The sequence below is a fragment of the Haemorhous mexicanus genome, chromosome 6, assembly GCF_027477595.1.
Source record: "Haemorhous mexicanus isolate bHaeMex1 chromosome 6, bHaeMex1.pri, whole genome shotgun sequence".
Classification (NCBI taxonomy): domain Eukaryota; kingdom Metazoa; phylum Chordata; class Aves; order Passeriformes; family Fringillidae; genus Haemorhous; species Haemorhous mexicanus.
The window spans coordinates 54531124-54557019 of NC_082346.1; the positions used below are offsets into that span (position 1 = coordinate 54531124).

Consider the following 25896-nt stretch of genomic DNA (forward strand, 5'->3'; position numbering starts at 1 on the left):
CTTGATTTTAGCAAGAACAAGCAGCAGAGCAAAGGTATTTTTGCATCAAGATCTTCTAAGCCCAGGAAAGAGTAGCCTGTACTTGCAGAATCCCAGGGGAATGAGAAGCAGGAATTCAAAACACTTTTCCAAGATTGCTGGGGTTTTTTGCTCCACAGATATTGTATACCGCGTGAAAAATATCTGAAAGAATCTCATTTATGTCTTTCTTATACTATCAGCACTCTTAAGATGAAATTTCTCACACATTATTAACTTGTATTTAGAGAAAATCAATAGACTGCAGGAACCAATCTGAAGCTGACTGACTTTATTTTTTTAACCTAATCACCTTTTTACTTTGAAATATTTTACAGTATCTCATATTTCATTAAAAGGTATAGGATTAGTGAATGACATTTCTTCTACATACCTGTCACTTGAAATAAAGTCAAGGAAAAAGAATAGGTAGTGAATTCAGGAGAAAAGTAGAAAAGAATTTAAGCAAAATATGGAAAACTGAGTCATTACTTAAAATTATACTACATGCTGCATAGAAATGTAAACCAGAATCAGTTATAATTCTCCCATCTTTTCAGTGTTCTGTACCTATAGCATTGAAAAATCCCCAGTCCAGGAGACTCAAGGTTACTGTAAAACTGATAAAGGAAAAAGAATATATATACACACATACCAGCAATAGAGAAAGGTGGGTGAACTGCCCAGGTAACTGTGGTACCAACAGTGAAATGTAATGCACCTGCATTGTCAAACTACTCCATCAGAAAAAGAGATTCACTGGTAGTAGGCTGCTGTGGATTTTGCAGCTTCTTAAACAACTTTCAGGTTTTATGCATGTTAATAACAATTATTACAGGCTTGGCTGAGGCAAGCATCTAGAGTACTATAACAAACAGGTCTGCTGTTATATCCCTAGTCCAGAAAACACAGTGGAGCTGAACAATGAGAGACCACAGACTAACATGAGGAAATGAAACATTTTTATGGACATCAGAAAGTTAGAAAGAAAGCATAACTCACAAAACATCACTTATTAGTTACCTGTCCCAGAGAGTAGGTGAAGATTTTGCGAGCCTGCCCTGGAGAATTCTAGGTTGCCATAGGCAGGTTGGCACCCAGGAATTTCGTACCCTGTAGCATGAATAGAGGATAAACCATGGCTAGGTATGGCTCATAAGACATACGAGTGATAACCTAGCTAGATTTGCTTTGTATCAGAAGGCTATGGCATAATTTGGTGCTAATTATTGTTCAGGATATCTTACTTTAAAGCAGGATTGAAATTACAAAACAGAGTGATGCTACAGCACACACATTTAGTAACTTCCTTGGCTGAATTTTGTAGGGCAGAATATGCATTTACAATTGACCTTTTGATGGCTCTAAATGGGTGCTACTCCATCTACTTTACTGCAGAAGCATTTGGTCTTAAGATTTGTGAATCAAGGCCTTATATTTTTGCATTCTAAAAACATCAGCTTAAACAAATTTATGCTTCATTGAAAGAGGGTCATCAAAATTTCTTCTGAGCACCATAGTGAGAACATGTTTAACAGTGTTAATTGAATCTGGGCTGAGGTTCAAGTCCTGTATACCAGGTTCTGTGCTCATCTACCAGCAGCAGAACAATAGCTGCAAAACGTTTGCTGGGAAAGAAAAGCACAAAGAGAAGCAATCTGAACTAGCAATAGAGGCTATGAATAACACACAGCAAAAGCAGATCTGAGCCCAGGAGAAGGACGAGGCAGGCAAATTAGCAATGAGAACTGTTGCCCAACATTAGCATCAAGCAATGCTGGTAAGATTCACAACAGTGTGCAGTCCTTAGTCAAGCAAATCCGCACTGAGGTCAAAGGTGGTTTTTCCTGAGTAAATTCTGAGTAAAGACTACAATATTTGGCCATGCAGATCACCTCATACAGTATTGCTTTATTCATTTGCAATATTAGAAATACAACATAACATTCCTTAAAGGACAGTCTCAGTAAAAATCAGCTTTTCTTGACGCAAGCATATCTATATTTTTGAACCAGAATCTTTGCATAAACTTTCCCTGTGATCAGTGATCACTACAAATGCAGAAAATCCTACCTTCCAGTATTCTCCCTCAATTACCAGTGGTTGCTGCTAGGTAGGGACCTTCTGGGTAACATATATAAAGATGAACACATCTTTACATACATGACATATTTCAGGAGTGCTGCAGAGAGCAGCAGAGAATCTTAGTGTTCATGGGAAAGCATAACCCTGCTGAGGCTCTTGCCACTGCTCTAAGTCTGCCCTAGGTTTGGCTTCTTGTCAAGGACTAGTGGCAGCAAGCTGATGGTCTTTGAGACACCCCGAGGAAAAGCTGTAAGTGAATGCCAGCATGTTATTTCATGTTATTTTAGTTACACCACTGAGTTGTACCTAAGGAAAAAACATTTAAGTGTCTTTTAACTTCTTCCATACTGGACTTGGATTTAGTATGTGAAGACACACAAGGAAGACAAAAAAAAAAAAAAAAAAAAAAAAGTGAGGGCCCAAGTATTAAGTGTTGTCATCACATGAATTTACAGCAATATCAGCTTTGAAATCAAACAGGGGTGAGAATAAATCTTTGCAATATAACACCTCGGTACTGTTGGTTCTGCAGTGAACTGTCAGTATTACTTTGGATTATACATTTTTAACAGCTTTCTTAATGTTTTCAAACTATAAATGACATAATCAATAAGTGTGTACATATTTAATACACACAGTTCTGTAGCACTTTACTGTGCATTTTCATTCTCAGCTATGGATATTAGGAAAGCAGTCAGTTGTAGAAACACAGGTATGGAAATGGTCTCTACCTAGCTCTCCATTTTGGCATACTTTTAGGTACAAAATTGTAAACTACTACTAAAAATCACCTGAGCAATCTTAACACTGAAAAAAAAGGCCCAATCAAACAAAACAGAAAATTTAACTACAGGTTTTTCCAGACTGAGCAGAAGTTTTTCAAGTCAGTACATTTTGCATATTTCTCTGCACTCCACTAAGAAACCCTCTATAGGAATGTTCTAATGAAAAAAAAACTTGAAAATCCTGAGATGGCTTAAATGAAAACATTAGGCTTTTCAAGCCTGAAAAATTAATTCAATTTGGGCTCCTGGTGCAAAGAAGCCATTTGAGCACTGAGAAATTTCTGCTGCCTTCATATCCATTACAAGTTCTCCTCCATGTAGTCTTAATCCAATACATCTCCTACCTTTTGCCGATATATAGCAAATGGCTTTGCTATAGGTAACCTTGAGAAAATTTTTTAAGGCTGTGAGGTCATGAGATGTTTTGACAGAGATGGGAGTGGTGTAAATTCCACTTTAGCTGTTTGTTCAGTGTGTTTCCTGCCATCGTTTTTGTAGTAAGTCACATCTAATTGCTCCATAAATGAGCTAAGACAGAGAAAAGCTCTCTTCTCTAAATGTGGTGGATCTTTCAAAAGCTCCCCAAAGGGATTTAATAACATCCTGTCTCACATAATCAGTGTCAGTTGTAGTCAGTCTAATCCTATTCTCTTATGCAAGGTCAAAAAAATAATTAGTAATGGTAAGATTTATTTGCCTGATATTAAACCACAAAAATTAATTTGTCAGCCTCCCCAGTTTACATGGGATATTGTTTTAGCATTGGCAAATAAGAAGTCAGCAAAACAGACAAACATTTTTGTCTAAAACAACTGCAAATTTTAAAGGAAACAAAATGGGAAAAGCTCCCAGTTCTGTTACTGTGTTGTTTCCTTTCTGAAACAACAGTTGTAAGGCATATTAAGGTATTGCAAATAAGAAACCAGCCTATTAAAAAAAAAAAAATGTATAGTCACTCCAGACAATTAGTAGTTTACTTCAGGAAAAATATCAGTCTAGAACAACCTGATGATAGAATTTTTCAGATTATCAATTTTTAAAACTACTTTGAATTATGCCAAGGCATGATAAAGTAACTCATTTTTCTCTTCTTTCTCCACAGCTTCACTTCTCTGATGTGATTGAGACTGACTCCAGTGTCAAGTGAGTTTGGAATTTGGACACACTGTTGTAATAGTCTGTGTTTCCTTGTCTTGTCCTAGAACATGCAGTATGTTACTCTGAATATTGTCTGTGGCTCATCTGGAAATAATCACAGAGTCTACTTACAGAAATACAGAGAATTTAAAAAAAAAAAGACACTGATTTCTCAGTGAAGCATGATCAACACTGTCTAGAGAAGAACAGTTCATCAGTTTTGGTGCCAGAAGGTCATTGATCCACTGTGCCTAGAACAGACACGTGCAGACTGCTGCGCCTATTTAAGAAATAATTTTCTTAAAAATTAGGAAAATAAATGCAATGCCTCTTATGCTCCCCTCTCCATATTCTATAGATGGTGAATAATTTTTTTTTCAGCTCTCTCTGAAACTGCAGCTGAAGATAGGGGGGTGAGAATCTGTGAGAGAAGCCATTCCACAGATGCCAAGGTCAGTGCAGAAGGAGGGGCAGGAGGTGCCCCAGGAGATGGAGCATGGGCAGCCAGGTGCAGGCCATGGTGAGGGAGTTGTGCCCCTACTGTGTCCCAAGGGAGGGACTCCACTCTGGAGTAGGGAGTGTGAAGAGTCCTCCCACTGAGGAGGAGGGAGGCACAGACAATAAGTGATGAGCTGACCACAGCCCCCATTCCCATCCCCCTGTGGCACTTGAGGGGAGGAGATAGATCAGAGTGAAAGAGGGAGGGGTGGTGGGAAGGTGTTTTAAGGCTTAGATTTTATTTTCTCATTATTCTACTCTGATTTTATTGGTGATAAACTGATTTCCCCAAGAGGGGTCTGTTTGGCTCGTGATGGCAATTGGTGTGTGATCTCTCAGCACATGAGTCTTTCATAATATTTTCTCTCCCCTCCCTGTCCAGTTGAGAAGGGAAGTGACAGGGCAGCTTTGGTGGGCCCCTGGGGTCAACCCACAACACGATCTCTTTTACAATCCACATGTCTATTTTACACATTTCAAATGCAAATCTGAAAGATTTTTCTGAAATGTGTTTTAGAAGTTGGATAATTTTGTGGTTGCTCCACTTCTGAGTGAAAGACTTAGAGAGTAGATTTAAGCAGTCTTTAAGCAAAAGTCACCCCAAATCTTACACCTTTTAAAGGGAGAAGGGTTTTCTGTAAAGCAGGAAGGAATGCATCCTGGTCTAAATTTTAGTTTAAAGTGATTTTTAAGAAATGGAGGGGATTTGAAAGTCACCCTTAAACTGGGTTGTGCTATTATGATTTCTGTACTTGCCCAATTTAGCCCTGTTTTACCCTGCTACGAACAACTTAAGTGCAGGAACTGCTATTTTTGCTTCTATTAACACCATGAAGCTATTTTAAGGGCATGCTTTTATAAATACTAATAACCTGAGGTGAGACATTGACAGAGCAAGCTGGGAGAACCACAGGGGCACCTCAGAACATACTGTCACGACTCTGCCTCTACATCCCATCCTCTTGGAGAGGGCACGTGGCACTGATGCTGATTTAGCATCACAGACTTGCAAGATGCTGTCAGCTGTGCTTTCCTTCTCCCTACTTTCCTCCCAGTCATGCCAGTGTAGGTAACTGGCTGTCATTTCCACAGAACAAGGGGTGAAGCTAATAAAAATGTCAAACAATCCATTTTCTGTGAGGGGGTGGTGGTTCTATTCCTGGAGTTACCAGAACTATCCATGACCACAGCACTAAACAGTGCAAAACTGCTGCAGGGACTGAACAATGAATCTTAATGAATATTTTCAGTGTAATTCCCTGGCTGACAAACAGGGTCCTATGGAAGCATGCATCCCACCAGCTGGGGTATTTTGCAGGGACTGGACCAGCAGCTCTGCAGTGCAGACACAGATACCAACAGCATGTGTGTGAATATAAGGAGGCTGGGAATGTCCATGAAGCAGAAAAGGGAGGAAGATGAGGACACCTGTAATCAGGGAAGTTAATACCTACTTTATGACAGTACAGGAATACAGAGATGTTGCTCTGCCAGCTCAATTTGACACATTTTAGGAGAGGGTGTTTCTCTGAAAAAGGCCTGCTGGCTTCCAAACCTCTCAGTAACTTTCTGATGAGGCAAAAGCCCCCACTTTTTTTCACTCATCCTATTTTTGTCTCTTTTTTTGCCTCACTATTCTAAAAAGCTCCTGCCATGGCTCCTCTTCGTCTTCAGCTTTGTACATCAGTTCAATCCCCAAATTAGATGTTTCCTGCATGGCCACTGGCTCTTCTTGGTGCATCACCACCTGCTGCTCCTGGCAAGAGACCCAAGACTTCCATGTGCCTTCTTGGGAAGCCAGACACTGAAAAACCTTCACCTGCCATAAAGGGTTAGGGAGGAAGTCTTAGTCTGGAAACTCTAGGATCAAGAACATCTGAGATTAAATCTATGTGATATCTCCTTTAGGAACTAATGCTTTTGAAGTGCACAACTTCGAAAGTTTATAAAAATCATAGAACTACAGAATGGTTTTGGTTGAAAGGGACCTTAAAGATCATCGAGTTTCAACTCCCCTGCCATGGTCAGGGACACCTTCCACTAGACAAGGCTGCTCAAAGGCCCATCCTACCTGGCCTTGAGCAATTCCAGGGATGAGGCATCTATAACTTCTTTGGACAACCTGACCCTCACCACCCTCACAGCAAAGAATTTATTCCTAGTATTTGATCTAAAATTATGCTTTTCCAGTTTAAAGCCATTCATCTGTGTCCTATCTCAATGCCTTTCTCAAATGTTTATCTCCAGCTCTCCTGTGAGCCCCCAGTAGGGACTGGAAGTCCTCCAGGTGCCTCTCAATCCATTCTCTGCCCAGCCTGGATTTGTGCTGGGGATTGCCCTCACCCACATGTGGGACCTTGCTCTTGGCCTTGCTGTACTTTTTGAGGTTTGGGGCCACCTCCTGGCCCCAAGGCCTGTCCATGTCCCTCTGGATGGCATCCCTTCCCTCAGGTGTGCCATCTCCACCTTTGTCACAGCTTGGTGCTGGCAGCAAACTCGCTGAGGGTGTGCTGAATCCCACCATCCCTGTTGATGGCAGAATGACAAACAGTGTCTTTGTTCCTCACAGAGGTATTTCAGCTGGCCCCATGTTAAAGCCAAACTCCTGGCTGCAGGGTCTGGATTTCTTTGTTCTGGTTTTCAGGTGATCTCCAGCTGACATGGGATCCCCCTTCAGGCTCTGTTAATGGCACTGACATCAGACTGGGAGTGGGACTGAGACTGATCGAGATTCCCCTTTCCACCAACTTGGCAAGCCTATGCTAATTATAACACAAATTCCTGACACTCTGGAAAGCTCCTTGGAATATTTTAGCTGCAAAGTAGGCTGGATAAGGTCTTCTTAATGAAGAAAGTAATTGGCTACTTTTTTTTTGCTATGAGTTAACCCATCTTTTTTTCCCTAGCTATATTTTCTGAAATAGCTGAGGCATTTTAACATAGAAATGTGGCTTACAACATTCCCATTGACACAGTCAAAATCTTTCAAAGCATTAAGAAATCTGTCAGTAGAACATTTTGGGTGGCCTCAGTGATCAGTAATGCTGCTGGGTCATCACATCTCCCTTACCTACCCATTTTTCCACCCATATTTGTTAAAACATGTGGGTGGCCTTTTGTGAAGTAAATGTGTATGAATATGCATTCACATATGTGTATGTATATGTATGTACATGCTTTAAATCGACTATTTTCAGGAAATACATGAGGAAAATAGTGCATAAAGGCTTTGAACTGCCATGCTTGGGCTATAAATATGTGAATGAATAATTATCACTCCATTAGGCAGGTTGACAGAGCTGTTGTGGTAGAATTGGAACTATTTGCCATGTTTAGTTTTGTTTGTTGATGCCTTCAAATAATTGTGTTGCCAAAACACAAATTATATTTCATTCAGACCCAAGGCAGTCAGTTCAATAGAGGTGTATGAACAAAATATAGGGATTTATGACTAATGAATAAATGAACTTTCTGTTCTCAAAATGCTAAGATGACTTATTCTCTGCGTGATAACATAAGCTAATCAGTTTTCCATAAATTTCTAATTAACAACAGGCTCTTAAAGTATCTGTGGAAACAGCTCACATTTTTCCAAACTTTTGCTTTATTTCATTAATGAGGTACTCTAGTTTGCATATTAATATCCAATATTGGCTTTAATCTAGTGGGTTATTGCAACAAAATCCAAGATTGTGAAGCTTTGCCTCCTTGGTGACCACTTTTCTTGGTATCATTGTGGCATTATATTGTGACTATATGACTTCACATTTTGTCAGTCATTAAATGAATGAAATATACTAATTGATCTGAAATTTCATGGAGTACCATGTTGCTGATTATTAGATTTGCAGGAGAAAGAAGAAACAGGTGCAGAAACACTCTCTCCTGCAACTGCAGAAAAATATGATAGAAATTAGTCATTCAGTATCTGCATGGAAATAATCATAAATTGTTAATAATATTTCATTTTCAGCCTCCTTGAGAAGCTGATCATCTGCATATTGTGAAAAACATCAGCTGTACTGACCTACAAGTTATAAACCATTGCTTTAAAATAAAAAAGGGTTTAAAAACTCTTTTAAGGGTTAGAGATCATCCTTGCAATATAATTCAATGACAGCTGATAGCTTGTATACTGCTTAAATGATTTTTCTTATTTCCAGTGGGAAGCAATGGCCATAAATGCATTGTATAGGTGCCAAAATATACCTCTTGCTTGTGAACATTTCCTATTGGAAGTCTACTGCCAGTGTGTTTTATATGTCTCCAGAAGGGTCAGCATCAGCAGTGGCTCTCCAGTGCTGTCAGTGATTATACACAACAGCTCCTCTGAGGTATTTATTTTTATGATGAGTTTTTGCATAGTGGCAGGAAACAGTTCTCATGAGGAATGGTTTTCTGCATGCAGGCAAACAAATATCAAATTGACCTAAGGGCTGTTCTTTCCTCCATTTACATTGGGTCCTTTTCTTCAACCAGCTGAATAAGAGTTGTTTCTGATGTAATTAGACCATCACAAATAATTTCCTCCCTACCTTTTCTCTATCAGAAATGCTTTGTTCCAATGTCCCAGCAGCAGATCAAATTTTTTTCACCTTTTTTTTTTTTTACAACACTGCAGCTGCCCTCTCTGAGTGCACTTAAAGCTTTGCTCCAATATGAAGAACGTTATGGGGTAGCTGTCAGTAAGTACCAGGTTGATAATATTTCTGTACCTGTGTGTGACTTTTTATCAATCTAAAGGAGTTGAATTTGAAAAGATATTTTGGTTTCTTAGTGTGGAATATTAAGTTGTTTAAGGTATCAGCTGCATAAATTAGTAATATATTAAAAGCTACCTTCTAAATCCTCTATTGCCAGTGTAATTTTCCTTTTCCCCCATTTTTCAACAGTCTTCCTTGGAGCCTCTAAGTTTGGGAGCTTTAGATAATCACTGACTCATTTTGTCATCTAGGAATGCACTATGCAAGAGGTCTTTTCTAAATATATGGATGTATTTACTGCATACATCAACTGTGCTTGTATTTATATTTCATACCTTTTCCAAAGTCTGCTGTGATGATTTTAAGTAGGGGGATGTGAATGTGTGAATAAAATCATACTGAATATAGAGTAGGATTATCTTTACTGAGAATAGAAGGTCTTTTGTGCAAAGACTCGTCTGTGCTTTCAGAGCTCCAGCAATCCATGCCTGGTGCCTCCAGAGAATCTAATAATTACAAGACATCCCTTTAAAATCACACACATTTTACATGGTAAGTAGAGTAAGGCTGACACTTAAGATTCAAACATACCATACCATAAAGAGGTATCCTAAATGATATCTGGGGGCTCAGGAACTTTCATTTAGTCACTGAATGCAGTGCTAAAATGGCTTTTAGGCTAAATATCTGTTCTCCAAGCAGGTTGAGTAAACAACGATGTGAAGTGTTTCAGCAAGAGAAGGAATGTTGGCCTGCTGGGGAAAGGGCAATGATGCTTTTGGGAACATTATGCAGAATTTCAGTCACCCTTTTCCAAGAGAGAGATTCAGTCTGGAAGAGATGCACAGAAAAGGGTTTTTCTGAGACCTTAGGCATCTTAGAAAACAAACTCAAAATAAAGTTTGTCTAGATCAGTCTAAAAAAAGAAAATCTGAGTGGGGATATGGCTGATATTGTAAATGTAACAGGGAAGGGCAAAAATAATTTCCTCTAAAGAAAAGTGAAGGCTTAAGAAGAAATTGATCATGATTACATTTTCTACTGGAATTTTGAAGATTTCTAACGGCAGAACATGATTCTGAAACAGCCTTTCAATAACAGTAGCAGATAGAGAACTTAGAAGATGGAGTATATGGTTATGGAGTATATGCCTGTAAATGCAGATCACTGTCCCCAAATGTCCAGGTTCCTAAATGTCCCTTTTCCTAATTTGATTTTTCACAAAAAGGCTATTGTTAAAGGATTTTTTCTAACAATGGATCTCAGCCCTTTAAGATGTCACTCCCTTCAGTAATTGGTACTTGTGGAGAGCAGAACAGGACACCATAGTAGTACTGCCAATGACTTGAGTCAGAAATGGAAGAAATGTCATTGGAAAAACCAGTCCTACCTTTCAGAACCTGATGCAGCTAATGAATTTGTCATTTGATCTCTGCTAGCAGCGCATGTATCAGTTCAACACTTTTATCTGTTTACAATACAAATGCTCTGCTACAGAGCAGTTGAATTTACAATTGAGAATTCTATGATTACAGAGATAATATCTAGAGAAACATTCCCAGGAGATGCTTCCATGCAGCTTAAAATCAATAGACATGATGAGTATTTTACATCTCTTCAGACTTTGTTCCTGATTTGACTATTACAAGCCTTATCTTTTACCCCTGAAGAGCATGGCTGCTTTCACTGAGGATAGATTTCTATGTTCTTTTTGCTGAGAAAATTAAGCAGTGAGTGATCTGCTTCAGAAATCTGCTCACTGGAGAATTGGTAAATATGCATGTAAACAACTGCCCTGGAGTATAATCTGAGCTATTTTTATATTTCAATTTGGTAGGTTAGGAGAAGGAATTAATTAAAACAAGAGAGATTAGACTTCAGGACTTGTTTTTCTGACTCTTCAGAAACCCAACTGAGGCCTCCTCTTCTGCTTGCCACCACAGATTTAGATTATTTTTGCTAAATTCTGATTTTATTGAGGAATTTATTCAGCAGTGACTGTACCTCTGGTAAAATAATTCAGTGAAATTGCCTGGGCTAGCTGGCATGAAGTTCATCCCTTGTATATCCATGCAGGTTGTCTCAGTCCATCTTGCACTCTGTGGGGCTATTTGAATTGATTCTTTCTAGTTTTATGTGCCTTCCATTATACAGGGCAGATTTTCTGTTGTCTTAGGGTACACTACATTCATTTTGCAGGCACTTCTCTATGCCAGGCACTGTTCTATTGGACCCTTGGGTGTGTCAAATAAACAATACAGCTCCCAATATGGAGACAATCAGCTCACTTTTCTGTTGCTGACTTGCTCCCTTACCCTTTTCCCTCTTTTCCATTTAAAGTATGAGTTTATTTAGGGAGAGGAAACCTTTTGGGATCGTGGGACAACAACATGCAGCATAATGAATCCATATCTCAGGATGGGGCCTCAAGAGCAAAGAGGAAAAACTGAGAGGAAAATTCTGGTGGGGTCGCTTGAGTGGAGAATCTTTTGAGAAAGCAAGAAAAAGACTAAAAAAGCATCCAAGGGATGTCAGCCTTAAGGTGTGTTAAAAACATCCCAACACTCTCAGATCTGTTCAGTGTTATATTTCAAAATAGCTACTGGAAAGATTTCAAAGTTATTTCATTATCCTGCATACCAATTTAAACCAGACAAATATCAATGAAACATCTGAATCCAGAATAATGCAGGAAACAGAACTGACTCAGAGGTAAAGAAAATGCAGAATTTCACTACCCTGTGGATGAGTGCTGTTGAGGGAGATGGCAGGGCTGTGGAGAAGCAGGCATGGTGCTCCTGCTCGTGCCAGGACAAGGGGCCATGACCACTGCTGCTTGCAAGAAGGAAGAGCAAGAGTTTTTAGTCTATTCAGAGCATCCTTTCCTTGGGCAGTAGCAGGGGCAGGTCTCTGGCAGAGGCAAAGCAGAGAGCTGCCCCAGCAACTGCAGATTTTGTCTATGTCTAAAGCTGGCTCTGCAAATCCCATTCTATTTATTCCAGGGCTTGAAACTTGTACTGTACCAGGCCCAAGGGGAAAAAAGTGCTGCAAAACAAAATTGCCAGGTGTGAGCAATCAGAGCACAATTAAATCTATTATGAATGAAATGAGTTATCTCCTTAAAAAAGATAAAATCTTAGCTGTTGTGGAAGGTGTCTTATTTAGCAATTAAAAGATGTATATGTTCAGGTGAGTCTTATTAGTGCTTGGCTAACTCCTGTCATGTGCTTCTTCAAACATTCTCTAGCCAGAACAGGCTGTGTGGCAGAAAACAGTTTTCATCCAGATGTACATCAGTGAGTCAGGGGCATGAGACTGCTTTCTTCAGTGTAGACAATGTCTGACTAGGATAACAGCTAACTGGATGCTGTTAAAATTAGAGAAACAGAAATGCAGAGCATGTAATGGTGAGAATCTGTCACATGGAACAGAGCTCCCAAAGGGAGGTCATCGAGCACCGAAGGTGGGACAGGCTCAGAAGCAATACTTGGCTTGAGTGCAGGCTCTGTTTTCAAGCCATGAGTACAGAAGAATCATTCTTTCTAATCAGTCTCACAGACACACAGAATTTGGGGTTCTGGAGTGCCCTAGGAGGCTGTGCAGACACTGATCTGCCTGAGGACAAGTGGCCAGGCTCCCCAGCATTACTGGGATTTCTCTGCAGGGCAGGAGGTTCAGCTTCTTGGTGGAGCCTGACCCATCCATGGTGCTTCAAATCCCCCTACCCCAGGGATGGGAAGTATAGAGCTAGCACAGAGCTCAGCAGCTGTGATCTTTTATTTCAAAAACCCAGTGGCAGTGGTGTATATCCCACACTTTCAGTGATTTGAGCAGGGAGTGCTCTTTTATTTCAAATTGAAGACCTTAGTCTTGTTTCTACTTTTTCTCAGGATATACCCTTACTAGGTGGCTACCAGCACAGATTTCCATGCTTTCCACTTGAAACTTGGCACTGGATAACCAGGAGTACAAAGTCATGAAGCCAGCAAGAAAGCAAGAAAAACAATAAACCAAAATAAAAATCACTTCTATATCTCTCCTTTTCCTAACTATACTGTATTTCTCTCTTCAGCTGTTTAAGGACTCTGGGTTCCTTTTACAGGAAAGTCCCCTCTGGACCCAGGATTAGTTCTAGAAGCAGAGCCATGCCTGTATTTTCTGCCCAGAATATGATTTGGCTCAGGCAGCAGGAAGAGCAAGCATGTGTACTTTAGGTGCAGTACACTAATGCTAGCTAGGCTGTGCAAACAATTTAAATTTTAACACATTCCTTTGGGCTTGGATGCCAAGTGCAACTGATTGTTAATTGAGCCTGAGGTTTGCAACAGTGTTAGCTTGTTATGGTACAAACATGGAAACCAGAAGGTCTGGTCTGGGAGCTGGACCCTCAAAGAAGAACACACAACATGTACAGGAAGCCAGAAAATTAGAATTTCCAGTCTGGTAGTGGGGCCAAGACACAGAGAAATCTGGGTCCTGCCTGTGCAAGCCTTACTGGTCAAAAGCAATTAGAGTGAAATTACCAGCTCAAAGGGTAACATTCCAACACCTCCCTGAAGGATGCTGAAACTCTGGGCCAGTCCTCAAGGACTTGGAAGACTACCATGTGGCCCATCAGCCAGATCTTTCAGGGCTCCAGATGTCAAGTGAGCCTGTAAATAGCAGTCTGCACTTGCTTTACTCTCATGTAATTTTAGAGTCTCTAACTCTCCCCTGGTCCCTGCTAAAAGGTATCATTATCTCCTTTGCCAGAAATGTGCTACTGCTTAGGAGCTGAGTAATGGGGGTTGTCTCTGCAAAATAAGAGCTTTAGGATCCTGCCAGCTCCAGACCAGAGCTGCATCCTCTTGGCTTCTACAAGTATAGAAGTTATTGCATTAAAGCAGGGTAGATTAAAGGATTGTCTTTTGCTTGACTTCTGAATTGGGGAAAGCATCAAGCCTGATAAACAGACACCACAGCTGAGCTAATGCAAATGCCAGGAGTTGGGTAGCACTTGCTGGTGAGGTAAGCAGTCCTCCCCAACCCCCATCTGCTGGGTGGTATTTGCAGAAGCTGGTGACTACTTAATAATGTTATAGTCTGCAAGGCACCTCTGGGAATGTGAGATGAGAGAGGAAGTGTTTGTGGGAGAAAGAAGCACTGAATAAAGATAGCTCATGTGAGAAAACAGCAAGTTCTCAATTATCAAGATAGTTTATTCAGAACAGTTTGTGTTTTCTTTTTGATCTGACATGTTCTCCTTGCTTTATAGAAAGAGAATTTTGGGAGCTGAGAGGCCACCTCCCCTCAGCTTCGCTGGTCTTTCTTGTGCATTGCTCATTCTTAACATCCCTTTGATTTCCTCTGCATAATGAGAACTGAGAGTATAAAATTAGGAGATTTAACTTCCTCAGGTCCTTATATTGCATTTGTGCAGGACAAGATCATGGAAAGGACTGGAATTTCTGTACTGCCTGAGCAGTAACTATTCTGCAGGAAGGCTGACAGCCTTGACCATCAGCAGAGCCTGCTCTAACTTACCACTGGCCCTATTGCAACTAGTGAATATCTGATCTCTTGGTATTAGAATGCAGAAATTTTCTTACCATGTATTTTCTCTATTTGTTTTGCCTCTGAGCATAGATAAAGTGTGTTTCATTACTTATTTCAGCAGCTGCTAGTCACTTTCTCTCAATCTATGGTCTTTCAGAATGAAACTGCACTCCTCCATTGCTACTGGAAGACTTAGGTTTGGTCATGGCAGCTGCATTGCACTTTTAGATGAGCAATCTTCTTGAATACTTACAGAAATATCCAGTTATAGCTTGTTCTAACAGAATCTTTCTTTTTCCCCTCTCCTTCTCCTTTGCAAAGTGTATTTTGGCATCATCCCTGAACTTCCTACTGGCAACTACCTCTTTGCAGAGAAGTGACATCCTTTCACGCTCTAATGCCCAGTATCTTGTTCCTGTCTTGTTTACATGTAATCCACTTTTAACAGCTCCAGACATCTTGGCAGGAGGGCCAAAGCAGACTCACTAGCTGTATTTCTTGGCCTTTTTCTGATAAGACTTAGACTTGTTCTGTTCCCTATGGACCCTCTGATGAGTGTGGAAGAGAAATTTAAAATCCTATTCCTTTTCTTCCTTGCTGTGTTCCAGTGCAACAGGAATGGCAGTTCCAGCACTCTGGGGAGTACAGACAGGCTAAACTGTTTGGATAGCAAGAGGGTGTGGGGCCAGCAGTGCCCTGTGTCTGCATTACTGGCTGACACCTGGGAGAGCTCTGCAGGAGTCTAACAATAAAACTCTACAATTTCTCTTTATCTGCCTTTGTCTTGAAGGCACATTTTGATACCTTAGGATTAGTTTTTGCCCTGGTGTAGATAATATTGAAGAGACAATGGGAATCTGGGATTTCTGCTTTGATTTCATGTGAATTCTCTGGCCAAACCTGTGGCCAAAGTTAAACTTTAATAGTAATATCTCATTACGTGAATTTTTATGCTCTTAGATGACTGCTTACTATTATGTATTTATAACCTGGTAGAGCTATGATCTGCTACCATCTGACTCCTGAAGCCTAATCCAGGCAGAGGATCAGCTCTATCACCTCATTATTCAGACCTGAGATAGCAAAAATCCCTCACATATTAGAAAGTTCTGACAGTTGGCCCCTTTTGATTGTTTTTCACTCTCAATATATTTCAGAACCACTACAACCAACCATTGATCTTGAACAATTACACAAAGATAAGGCAATGGAAATGGGAAACTGAAGAAGAAAAAAGAAAAAAAATATGGTAAGTGATGTTTTCATCTATCTGTGCACATTTCTGGTTTACTGCATGACTTAGAAAGAGTTAGTACATTGAGTATCAGAATAAAAAGTGGGAATAGCTCACTAAAACTCATGTAAGTCCTCTGCATCCTGTAGAAAGCTGTGTGACCACTTCAACCTTTGCTAGGTACTTCATTAAAGAAAACAAAATAAACAAATAATTTCCATTTTGTAAAGATTTCACATCCTGGTGTGAAAAGATCTTTCATTTCAGGCAAGTCTTGCTTTCTGATTAACTCCCATGGGTAGTGTAAAAGTATTAATAGATTTTTCTATCCTCACTGTACTGATGTTCAATCACAAGCTTTTTCCAACTCTGCACTTTTTTAGAGGACAGTAATTCATTGAAACCATTCTTAGCAAGTTTATGTCAATCTGATTACAATTAACAATACTTTCCATTTCCATTTCCCACTTTCAAATGAAGTTGAATGATGGCAGTACAAGTCAAAAAAGGGATTTTAAATAAGCTGAGGTCTCTCTAGATTTCTATGAATACAAGGTTCATTCTTTCATGGTAGGCAGCAATTTTTTGTAGGTATCCCAACACTTTTCTGTTCATTTGGACCTGACAAGGTAAATGAGTAATAGAAGTGAAAAAGGAACAGAAGATGCAAAGCAAATGCAGTTGTCTGGATTTATTGAGCCCAGTTGATGGTGTTGAAATTATTTTTTCTTATTTTTCTGGTAATTCATTTTGTTCAGGCCTGCTAGTGTATGTCAAACACAACATAAATGAATAAAGAAACCAACCTTTCTTATTCATCAATGGATAAAGAAATAAGCTTTATGTGTCAATAAAACCATGTACTCTAAAATTAGTGTGTCTACTGCAGCTCAGAATAATAGAGAACAATTTGTTCCCTTTTATGTAAATTGAATTTAACTATCAATAAGAAATATAGCAGCTTTTACTTAAAATGGACAGTCCCAATAATTTAGAAAATGGAAAAACATGGGTAAGGAAGACAAATAAGGAGCTGGCTGGTGAACCACCCCAGTTGTGGGGAGGTAGAACACAGTTGAAATTTTCCTGGGATATGCTTCTGGCAGCACATATGGCAACCAAATCCAGGCTATGATGATGGCAATGGGTCATGGGAATGCTTTTCTTGGAGTCTTTGTCTAGAGGGAATGACCCCAAGGAAAGGAAACTCACTCCCAGCATTGACTCCCCATAGCGTTTTCTGTGGACTGCCTGAAAAGTTCTTGAGACACACCAGTAGGTTTCATCAGGCTGCAGAAGGAGGTGCCTGAGAGACCTCCTGAGCAAGTGATTTGCTGGGTACTCCTGCCTCCTTGGGCATCACAGCTGAGATGTTTCTTGTTTCTGGGGCTGTTGTATCCTCACCTTTCACTTGCAGCCTGGGAAAGGAGCAGTGAGTGAGCTCTGTCAGTCACTCCATCCCTCCTTAATCAGAGACCTGATGAGCCTGACACAGGCAGTAAAGCCCAGGGCTGCCTGCAGAGAAACTTCAGGATGAGCCCTCAACTCCCAGGGCTGACATTACTGAACCCTCAGTCGCTTGTACCAGGCATCTCTTGGCTAGTGGTATTTCATACTGTCTTTAAGGATTGTCTTATGAGTTTAGGTTTTTTTCCTCATTCTATTTATTTAGTGTGACTGGAAGTACTGAGAAAAATCCAAGATAGAGATATTTTAAGTATCTGCAGGCTTGGAACAATAACTCCACAGTGAAGCATGACTGGTGTGAAATACTCCAGTATGCTAATTTAGATGTAAAACCCTGTTAGAACTTGGGTGCTTGAGGTCAGGGTGATGTGCAGAACCTTGGGTAAAATCTGTGGGGTTAAAACTGAAGTATTGGTGACAGACTGAAAATACTTCTCTTGTGGTACATGCCAGACATGAAAGTTTTAATTAAGTAATGTACTTTGGACCTTTTATCTTTCCACATTATGTGCTTTTTTTACTCTATTTGGAAACTATACTTGTGTCACGCTGTTGGCAAGGAAATCTCTGTATTTAACAAGATTGATGGCTGTGTTGCTGGTTCTCTCCTGTGGCCCTGAAGCACTTTGGATGTTTGCAAATGCCAAATGAGCCACGTGAAACACTTTCAGGTATGTGCTGTGGCAAACAGGCTGCAAACACCATATTTGGGCCAAATTGGCACAGCTGTGTTGGCCAGTGAATGAGTACATGGCTGCTATTAAAAAAAATCCCAGTACAGTGTGTTTACCTCTTTTTCATCCATAGGAGAATCCTGTACTCACAGAGGGACAGATTATGCCATTTCTGCATAGTAATTTATAGCAGAAAAATAAATTTCTGCTATAAGCAGAACATGCCTTGTTCTTGTACTTTACAAGTGAGATACACTATCACAGGAAGTATTTGCAGAATGCAAGAGGGGTGCTTACTTTTCCCAATCTCTGCTATCTTTGACATTTCAGAACCAAAGAAGGAAGGCAAATATTTGGACCCTAAATTATGAGTGCCTTCTGACCTGCTGTTTTACAAAAATGAGGCACAACAACCAATGTGTAATGGATACTCATCAGTGAATTAGTTCTGCTATCAGAGCTAAAGGTAAATGGCTTATTGCCTTCATCTCCCTTTTCTTTTTGTTCAGGAGTAAAGAATTACCATGCTTGAAGGTAAATCAAATCTGCCCTCTATGGTACAGTGTGAATAGACTGTGGGCTATGCATTTTTCTTCCTCTGGGCTAGATTATCTGCTCTCCAATGTGGCTGTTGGGCCACTGCACTTTATATGTCTTTTTTTCTTCCTTCAGCTTCTCACCTAATCAAATCTCACAGCAATCTAAACAATCTAAACAGCAAACAAGACACAAAGAAAAAGTTAGAGAAGGTATCACAAATTTTACTGTAATGCAAGACTGAAATAAATACTTTGGGCCACAGGGATGTGCTCCCTATAGTGCTCTATAATCCATTTCCTATAGTGTTCTATAATCCATTTAAGCAACTGATCAAGATTTTTCCTAAAATTAATTCCATTTTAGTTTTTAGCCCCATTTTTATGGTTACAAATAGTCTTTAAACTACAAGACTAAATGTATTCCTGCTCAGTAAGTGCTCATTATTTTTTGTACCCATGCTGTCCTGTAGCTTAAAGCATTTATCTACCTCTTTGCTCACTCATAACTTTTGTCTACTCATAAAGGACAAGATGGGGGTGGGGGGAAATGAGGTAGACAGAAAAATTACTTGTGAATAACTGAAGTTTAAGAAGGAATTTCCTTGTAATTGAGATGATAGGTGAATTTGAAGATTGACCTTTTCTTCTCCTCTGCCCTCCCTGTTGCATCAAGTCAGTTACATCTACTGATTTGTGAGACTTGGCTCCAAAGAAAAGAAATTGCAGAAATCCAGCTGAGGAAAACATAAGGACAACCTGCAAGAGCACCCTTATACCTCAGGGGTGAGGCTGGAGGGGACTGAGGAGGTCAGGACAAGCCTGGGCAGAAGGGCCTGACCAAGAGATATCTGAGGTGAACACTTTTACTCTGTTTCTACCTCAAGGACTGATCTCTTCTACTTGAACTCTGCATGTTTTTTCTCTTGTCACTAAACCAGTTTTATATTTTCAGTTAAGACTGGATAGTTATTTTGGTAGTTTTTTAAACAGGACTTGCTGATGGCTGCTGTTGGCACCTTGCTCCCTGTGCTCTCCAAAAGAAAGGTGTGTTAGTTTACTGCTCCTGAATACAGAGCTCTTTATCACCACACTAACAATGCAATGAGGTTTTCAATACCTCGTTTCTCCCAGTAAAGATGAAAGCACGGAGTCAGAGACACACAAGCTCAAAGTGCAGTGTCAGAGCTAAGATTCTCCTGCCCCTGAACTCTCTGTGCAATGGTGGTGGTGTGCCCCTTGCCCCAGGTGCCCATGGTTTTGTCAGGTGTGCAGGTAAGGCCTAGGGAGGTGGCTGTGAAATTGAAAAGGTTTCAGCAGAAATAATTTCTTTGAAGCAGGTTTTCTGCATAAATGTCTGCATGCTCCTCAAGAAGAGGAAGATCCATCCCTTGACTTAAGCTAAAGTGGTTCCAAGGAAGAAGCCTGCTCTTCCTTGTAGCAGCAGCATCTCTGTTGTAAATGTCAAATCACTGCAAGATTTGTATTTTGATGTCATTTGTAGCACAGACTACAACTATTTTTCATTCAAATAATATATCTTGGCTGGGAAGCTGATAAGCAATCTCTGAGATTTAGTTGTCTTTTTGTTTTCTACTCTGCAGACGCTTTCTGTGTGATTTAATCTTTTCCAGTCCCAAGGAAAAGCTTTGATCTTCTCATGTATTCTTATGAGTTGCACCAAAAAATCTCAAACAGATTTTTGGTGTCGTGGCCTTTGCTAGTGTTCAATTCTCTGCCTTTGCTGGTTAAGTGAAGGCCTCCAGGGCAGGTTCAAACTTTTGACAGTGGATGGCTGTACTTTGCTCTGGGTCACACAACTTGTCTTCACACAATTCAGTCACACAGCTCTCCTTCCTATTGGTGCCACTGACTTTTCTTTTATTGTTGCTCTCTGATGTTCATTAAATTTTGTTTTTAATAGTTCACTTCATCCTCTGGCAGGGATTTTTATAGTGCTAAAGCCAAGTAACCTTCTTTCCTCTTGTAGTCTGAGCCCAGGAATGAGATGTTCACAGACTGAAAATGTTCAACTTTGCATGTTGGGGAGACCACATTTTTGTGAGGTCAAAAAGTGGAAAAGAATCTTCATTAAACAAAATGAAAACTAAAGGCCTACATCCTCCAAATCAGCCTGAAATATTCTGCCTGGGCTCATGGGATCTTGAACAGGGATTTTTAAGATTTCCTTACAATACTGTATGAATATTAAGATCTTTTTAGGAAGAGATTTTGGAAAGCCTCTGGCTTTCCAAATAGGTGCTTCTTATAAACTGAAATTCATATGAAAAACTTACAGTGAGAAGAGGGTAAGAAGGCACAGTGATGGACAGGCTGATTACACTATACTGGATGACCTATTGATTGGGCAGTGCATCCAGTTCAGCATGTTTAATCATTTTCCACTTTGCACAGGCTGCTTTATTGCCCTGAGTTGGCACAGTTCTTGCCTGCACATGAGGGTGATGGAATACAAGAAAAGAGCTCTGACCAATTCTTGAGCTTGAAGAAACAACATGTACTACAAGTATTAATCAGTTCTGTACTGGGTAGGTGTGTACAGCTTGGTAGTGTTGCTTTTCTTTGTTTGTTTGGTTGGCTTTAATTGTTATTTCATTTTTCAGTATCAAAACACTTAACAGCACTTAAACACTGCCTGAAACCACACTGTTCACATCCTTTCATAAAACATGACTGTCATCTATTTACTAGTAGCAATGGCAGTGCTAGCAGAGATTATTGGAAAAGATGTCTGTGTTAATATGATAAATGCCACTGTTCAATTTCAAGCAAAAAACAATTTTACACAACACCATGTCACACATCAATTAATTTTCTCCCTTGCTCCAAGCTGTAGCTAATCTATGTATTTGCAGCACACCTATTACTGCACTATTTATAGTCATTTTAAGGTTTGGTGTTTAGAAGGGTTTGATATTCATTTAACTAATTGGGGTAAATAGAAACTATCCAGTTCCATAAATAAAAGAACAGAAATGAAGAGTAACCATGTTATTCTGAAGTACTAGATGACCTAAGTCAAAATGGAATTCTACACAAACATTAATTATGCTCTGCGCTTCCTGCTGAGTAACTGTGCGCAAGAAAAATTGTTCCCTACAAGTCAGTGCAAGCTGTCATTTCAGTGAGTATGTAGGGGTCTGTAATGGGCTGAAATGTGCACCCTGATGTTTTATACAAGTGACTTCCTCTCTGTTCCTTTTAGGCTCTGAGAAAAGACTTCTGTGCATTCACAAGAAATGTGAGGCCTGGGTTCCCTGGCTTTTTGGAAACAATAGTGATGCTTTACCTACAGGGGGAAAATCTTTTTTTTCCCTGAGCAGTGGCTCTCAGAGGTTTGATTTTATTCTTCTCTCATCTAAGTGCACACCATATTTCATGCATGAACATAAGGATATGATGAAATCTAACAGTGGCATGTGCAGACAGGGAATTGGTCTCCCAGATGACCATGGCTACAAGCACAAGTATGGTATTTACACAGGAGAAGTGAGTTTGTGTGCATGTTCATATCTGCCTACCTCTGTCCACAGCCTAAAATTCCTAAAGGAAAATAAGGAACTTGCCCCAGTCATTTTGACATTTCTGTACAGAAAGGCTTTTTCTCTTTCTGGTAAATGCTTTTCTTTAAACAATAGAGTTGCAGACCCATATAATTATAACTGATTGAGCTCAGTGTTTATCAGAAATTATTCTGCTGGATAACATCTGTTACAGGGGTAAAAAATAAATACTTCTGTCCTCAAATTAAACCATATAAAAGGAAAAAAATACTGAAATTAAATACATGTGCAGTAGATACAGATGTTGTCCTTTAAACTCCCATTCCTTCCAATGGGAATTTCAGAGTATTAAGGACCTAGACTGGGACTCTGTAGAATCATAGAAAAAATTAGGTTGAAATGTACTTCTGAAGGCCAGGTGGTCAAACCTCTTTTCAAAGCAGATTCAGTCAGACCAGGATACTTCGGGCCTTGCTGAGTCAAATGCTGAATATCTTTAAGGATGGGAATCTCATAATCTCTCTAAGCATTCCACATCACTCTTCCTCTCTCCTATTGTCTGGTCTCAGACCATTGATACAACCAGACTTAAATTCAACCAAAATGGACACCAAGAAAAATGTTCCATTTAGAGAAGGCCACAACCAGCGGCACCGCAAAATTTTTGCCTGTTGGGAAAATCATTAGTGAGAACTGGAGAAGAGGGGAGAGGATTTGATAGCAAAGCACTGAATCTGTTAGAGAATTTCACACTTTAGGGGCTGCTTTGCAACTTCTAGTGGAAAGTTTTAGTGCAGTAATTCTTGCTTAGCCTTTTGTGTAGACATAGAATCTCAGAAAAGTTTGGCTGGGATGGGACATTTAAAGGTCATCTAGAGCAACCAAAGCCCCTGCAATGGGCAGGAACATCTTCAACTACATCAGTTTGTTCAGAGTCCCATCCAACCTGACTTTGAATGTTTCCATGGATGTGATATCTACAACCTCTCTGGGCAACCTCTGCCAACATGTCACCAACCTCCTTTTAATTTTGTTTAGCCTAAATATAGCTTGAAAACATTTATCCTTGTCTTCTCACAATTAATCTTACTAAACAGTGTGTCCTCTTCTTTCTTATAAGCCTCCTTTAATTACTGGAAGGCTGCAAAATTTCTCTCTGGAGCCTTCTCTTTTCCAGGTTGAGCAAACCCAGCTCTATCAAAAGTTCCCTCTCCAAGAGAATGTGTTCAGCTTATGACTAATTGAACAGAGTCAGTCTTCCAAAAGAGTTTATCTGGTGTTTAGCTTGCTAGTTGTTTCTCCACTGACATTATTAATGGTTTCTGCCTGGCTTATGGCTCTTTTTTCCTACTGAAGGAAGGGGGGCAACTCTCTGATGGTGGGACCTCAGTGCAGTTGGCCATCCCATTGCATGACAGAGGTGATTGCTGGGATCCAGCTATGGTGGATCCATTGATGGTGGCACTACTAGAAAGAGAATCAAAAAAATCATTGTGTGCTTGTCCTCTCAGTGCCTTTAGTAGCTGCTGCACAGTGAAAGGTTGGGCATCCTTACTTTTTTCACTAATGTAAAACTTCTCTGAATTCAATATAACTACACAGGACTAAGGAGGAGGCATGTCTGTAGCCTGCAGTAGAAAATCCAGTTTAGGCTTTGTGCTTTAGTATCATCAGTGGTGTACTGCAGGAATGGTCAGAAGACAATAATTCTTCCACCTGTGTGTTTTATAGGTCTTCCCAGTGCAGCTGCAGTGTTTATTCATTCTCATTCCAGTCTTGTCTCCTTCGATATCCTTTTAATTTGATGCACGACACTTTCTCTGCCAGAGCAAAATGCCACAAGCAGGCAAGGTGCTCACTTCTGAGGAAAAGCAGCCTGATCTGCAAGTCACTTTTTTCAACCCCACACGGATTTTTTTTTTTAATTTTTTTTTTTTTTTAACTCTCTCAGTTGGAAAGATACAGCTTACTTCTGGTATTGCAAGTGTAAGCAGCTCTGCTTAACATTAATTTTAGGGAGAACTTTTCAAAGGGTATTTTAGGAAGACTCAGCAGCTGGAAATGGATGTGTCTCTAAGCACACAGACTCATGTACAATGTACCCAAGCCTGACACACGAATAGATGCAGTGCTGGTACAATTTTCCTCTTGGAAGCCATAAGGAGCTGGGGTTGTCTGTCTGGGAGCCCCAGACAAAGAAGGAAGGGAGGCGAATGTCTTAGCTGAAAGCTGTAGCTACAGAAAAGGGACCTGGAGTGCAGGATTCCCACTGCAGAACCCCAGGAGCAGGTGCTCTCCTCTGCTGCTTGATGGCTTTGGGCTTGGAACAGTCACCCATAGGCTCTCAGACACTGGGCTAGGGGTGCTGCAGTTGCTGAGCTTATTCATGTAAGTGCTGAGTGTTTTGTTTCAAATTACATGCTGAAAATGTCCATTTGTTCCCATTTGAATATACTCCATTCAAACTTGCCAAGATTTATGTTCTAAAATGGGAGATGATGTCCCATTCTTTACAATCACTGTATTAGCACTCAAATAGTCCTGCTACCCAGCTGGAGAGTCCTTTGAACAATCACAGCACCTAAATATGGGAGATCCATATCAAGAATGCAGTTTATAATGCAGAACTTAGAGTCTAAACACCATTTCTGATAATGGGAAAAAAGATGCAAGGGTCAGAAAAAGTAAAATGCACAGTTTCTTTCCAAGTCAAAGCAAAGAGTACCACTTCAAATGTGAAGAACTACACAGAAACTACTGCAATGCCTTATTTATCTAACGAAGACTAAAGTAACTCATGAGCTTTTAATGACGTAGAATCAAAGAGCAAATATTAACTCTTATGCAATGAGTCATCTGCAGATCTGAATCTTCCTCTGGTGCCCTACTAATCAATAAACTCTCTTGTCCTATCTGCACCTGGTATATTTGAATTATATAACCACTTGATGGAGGTGCCTCATACCTTTCTATATCCTTGCTTCATCTTGTCTTTTAGTCTCAAAAAGAGCTCTCCACCATTCCCACTTTACAGATGAAAACTGAGGCCTAAAAATGTTAAAGGTAACATTCGTACAGTCCTTGAAATCCTAAATCCCCTCTGAGAGATTTGCAGTATCTTTTTGCTTTTTTTTTTTTGATTTTGAGAAATAAAATATTTTTATTAAACTAGTCTGCTTCAAAAACTTCTGGCAAAGATGCTTCCAGCATGGATACAAAGTTCCCTCTTACTAAACAACCTTCTTGGTTCCTTTAACCCTTGCATTTCAGACCTGTAAGGAGTGTGTTTGTGTGGTGTATCCCATGGCACCTCCAGGTTTCCGCCAATATCCATTTCTGCTTCCTGCCTCTTCTGCCTGGGTGCAGGATTGAATGCCTCAAGTTTTCCCACATGGCAGAAGACTTTCTTTGTTTTGCTACATCCCTCTAAATGCCTGCTTTAGTTGTCCCTGCAAAAAGAAAGGGATCTGAAAGTCTCTTTGATTGATGTCTCAATCTGACTTTTCATTTCTTCTGTTGCCTGTTTCACCTAGATTCTGTCACTGATAATTTGCTTTTAAATATAATGGATAAGCTTCCCAACCATCCATCTCCTCCTTTAACTACAACTTCTTTGCGTGCATTAATGACTGAAAAGTTACATTTTCATTTAAAGTGAATTTGCAAAGCAACCTTTAGATAATAGGCAGTTCTAATATTC

General features: G+C 40.0%; 1 protein-coding gene across 1 annotated transcript in view; it reads right to left on the reverse strand.

Moving 5' to 3' along the window:
* BEGAIN (brain enriched guanylate kinase associated) overlaps positions 1–25896 on the reverse strand; it is a 149463-nt gene that overhangs the window by 72155 nt on the left and 51412 nt on the right. The window contains exon 3 of the mRNA XM_059848189.1: positions 1042–1131. Within this exon, the coding sequence (XP_059704172.1) occupies positions 1042–1131 (90 nt within the window). The remainder of the gene's footprint in view (positions 1–1041; positions 1132–25896) is intronic.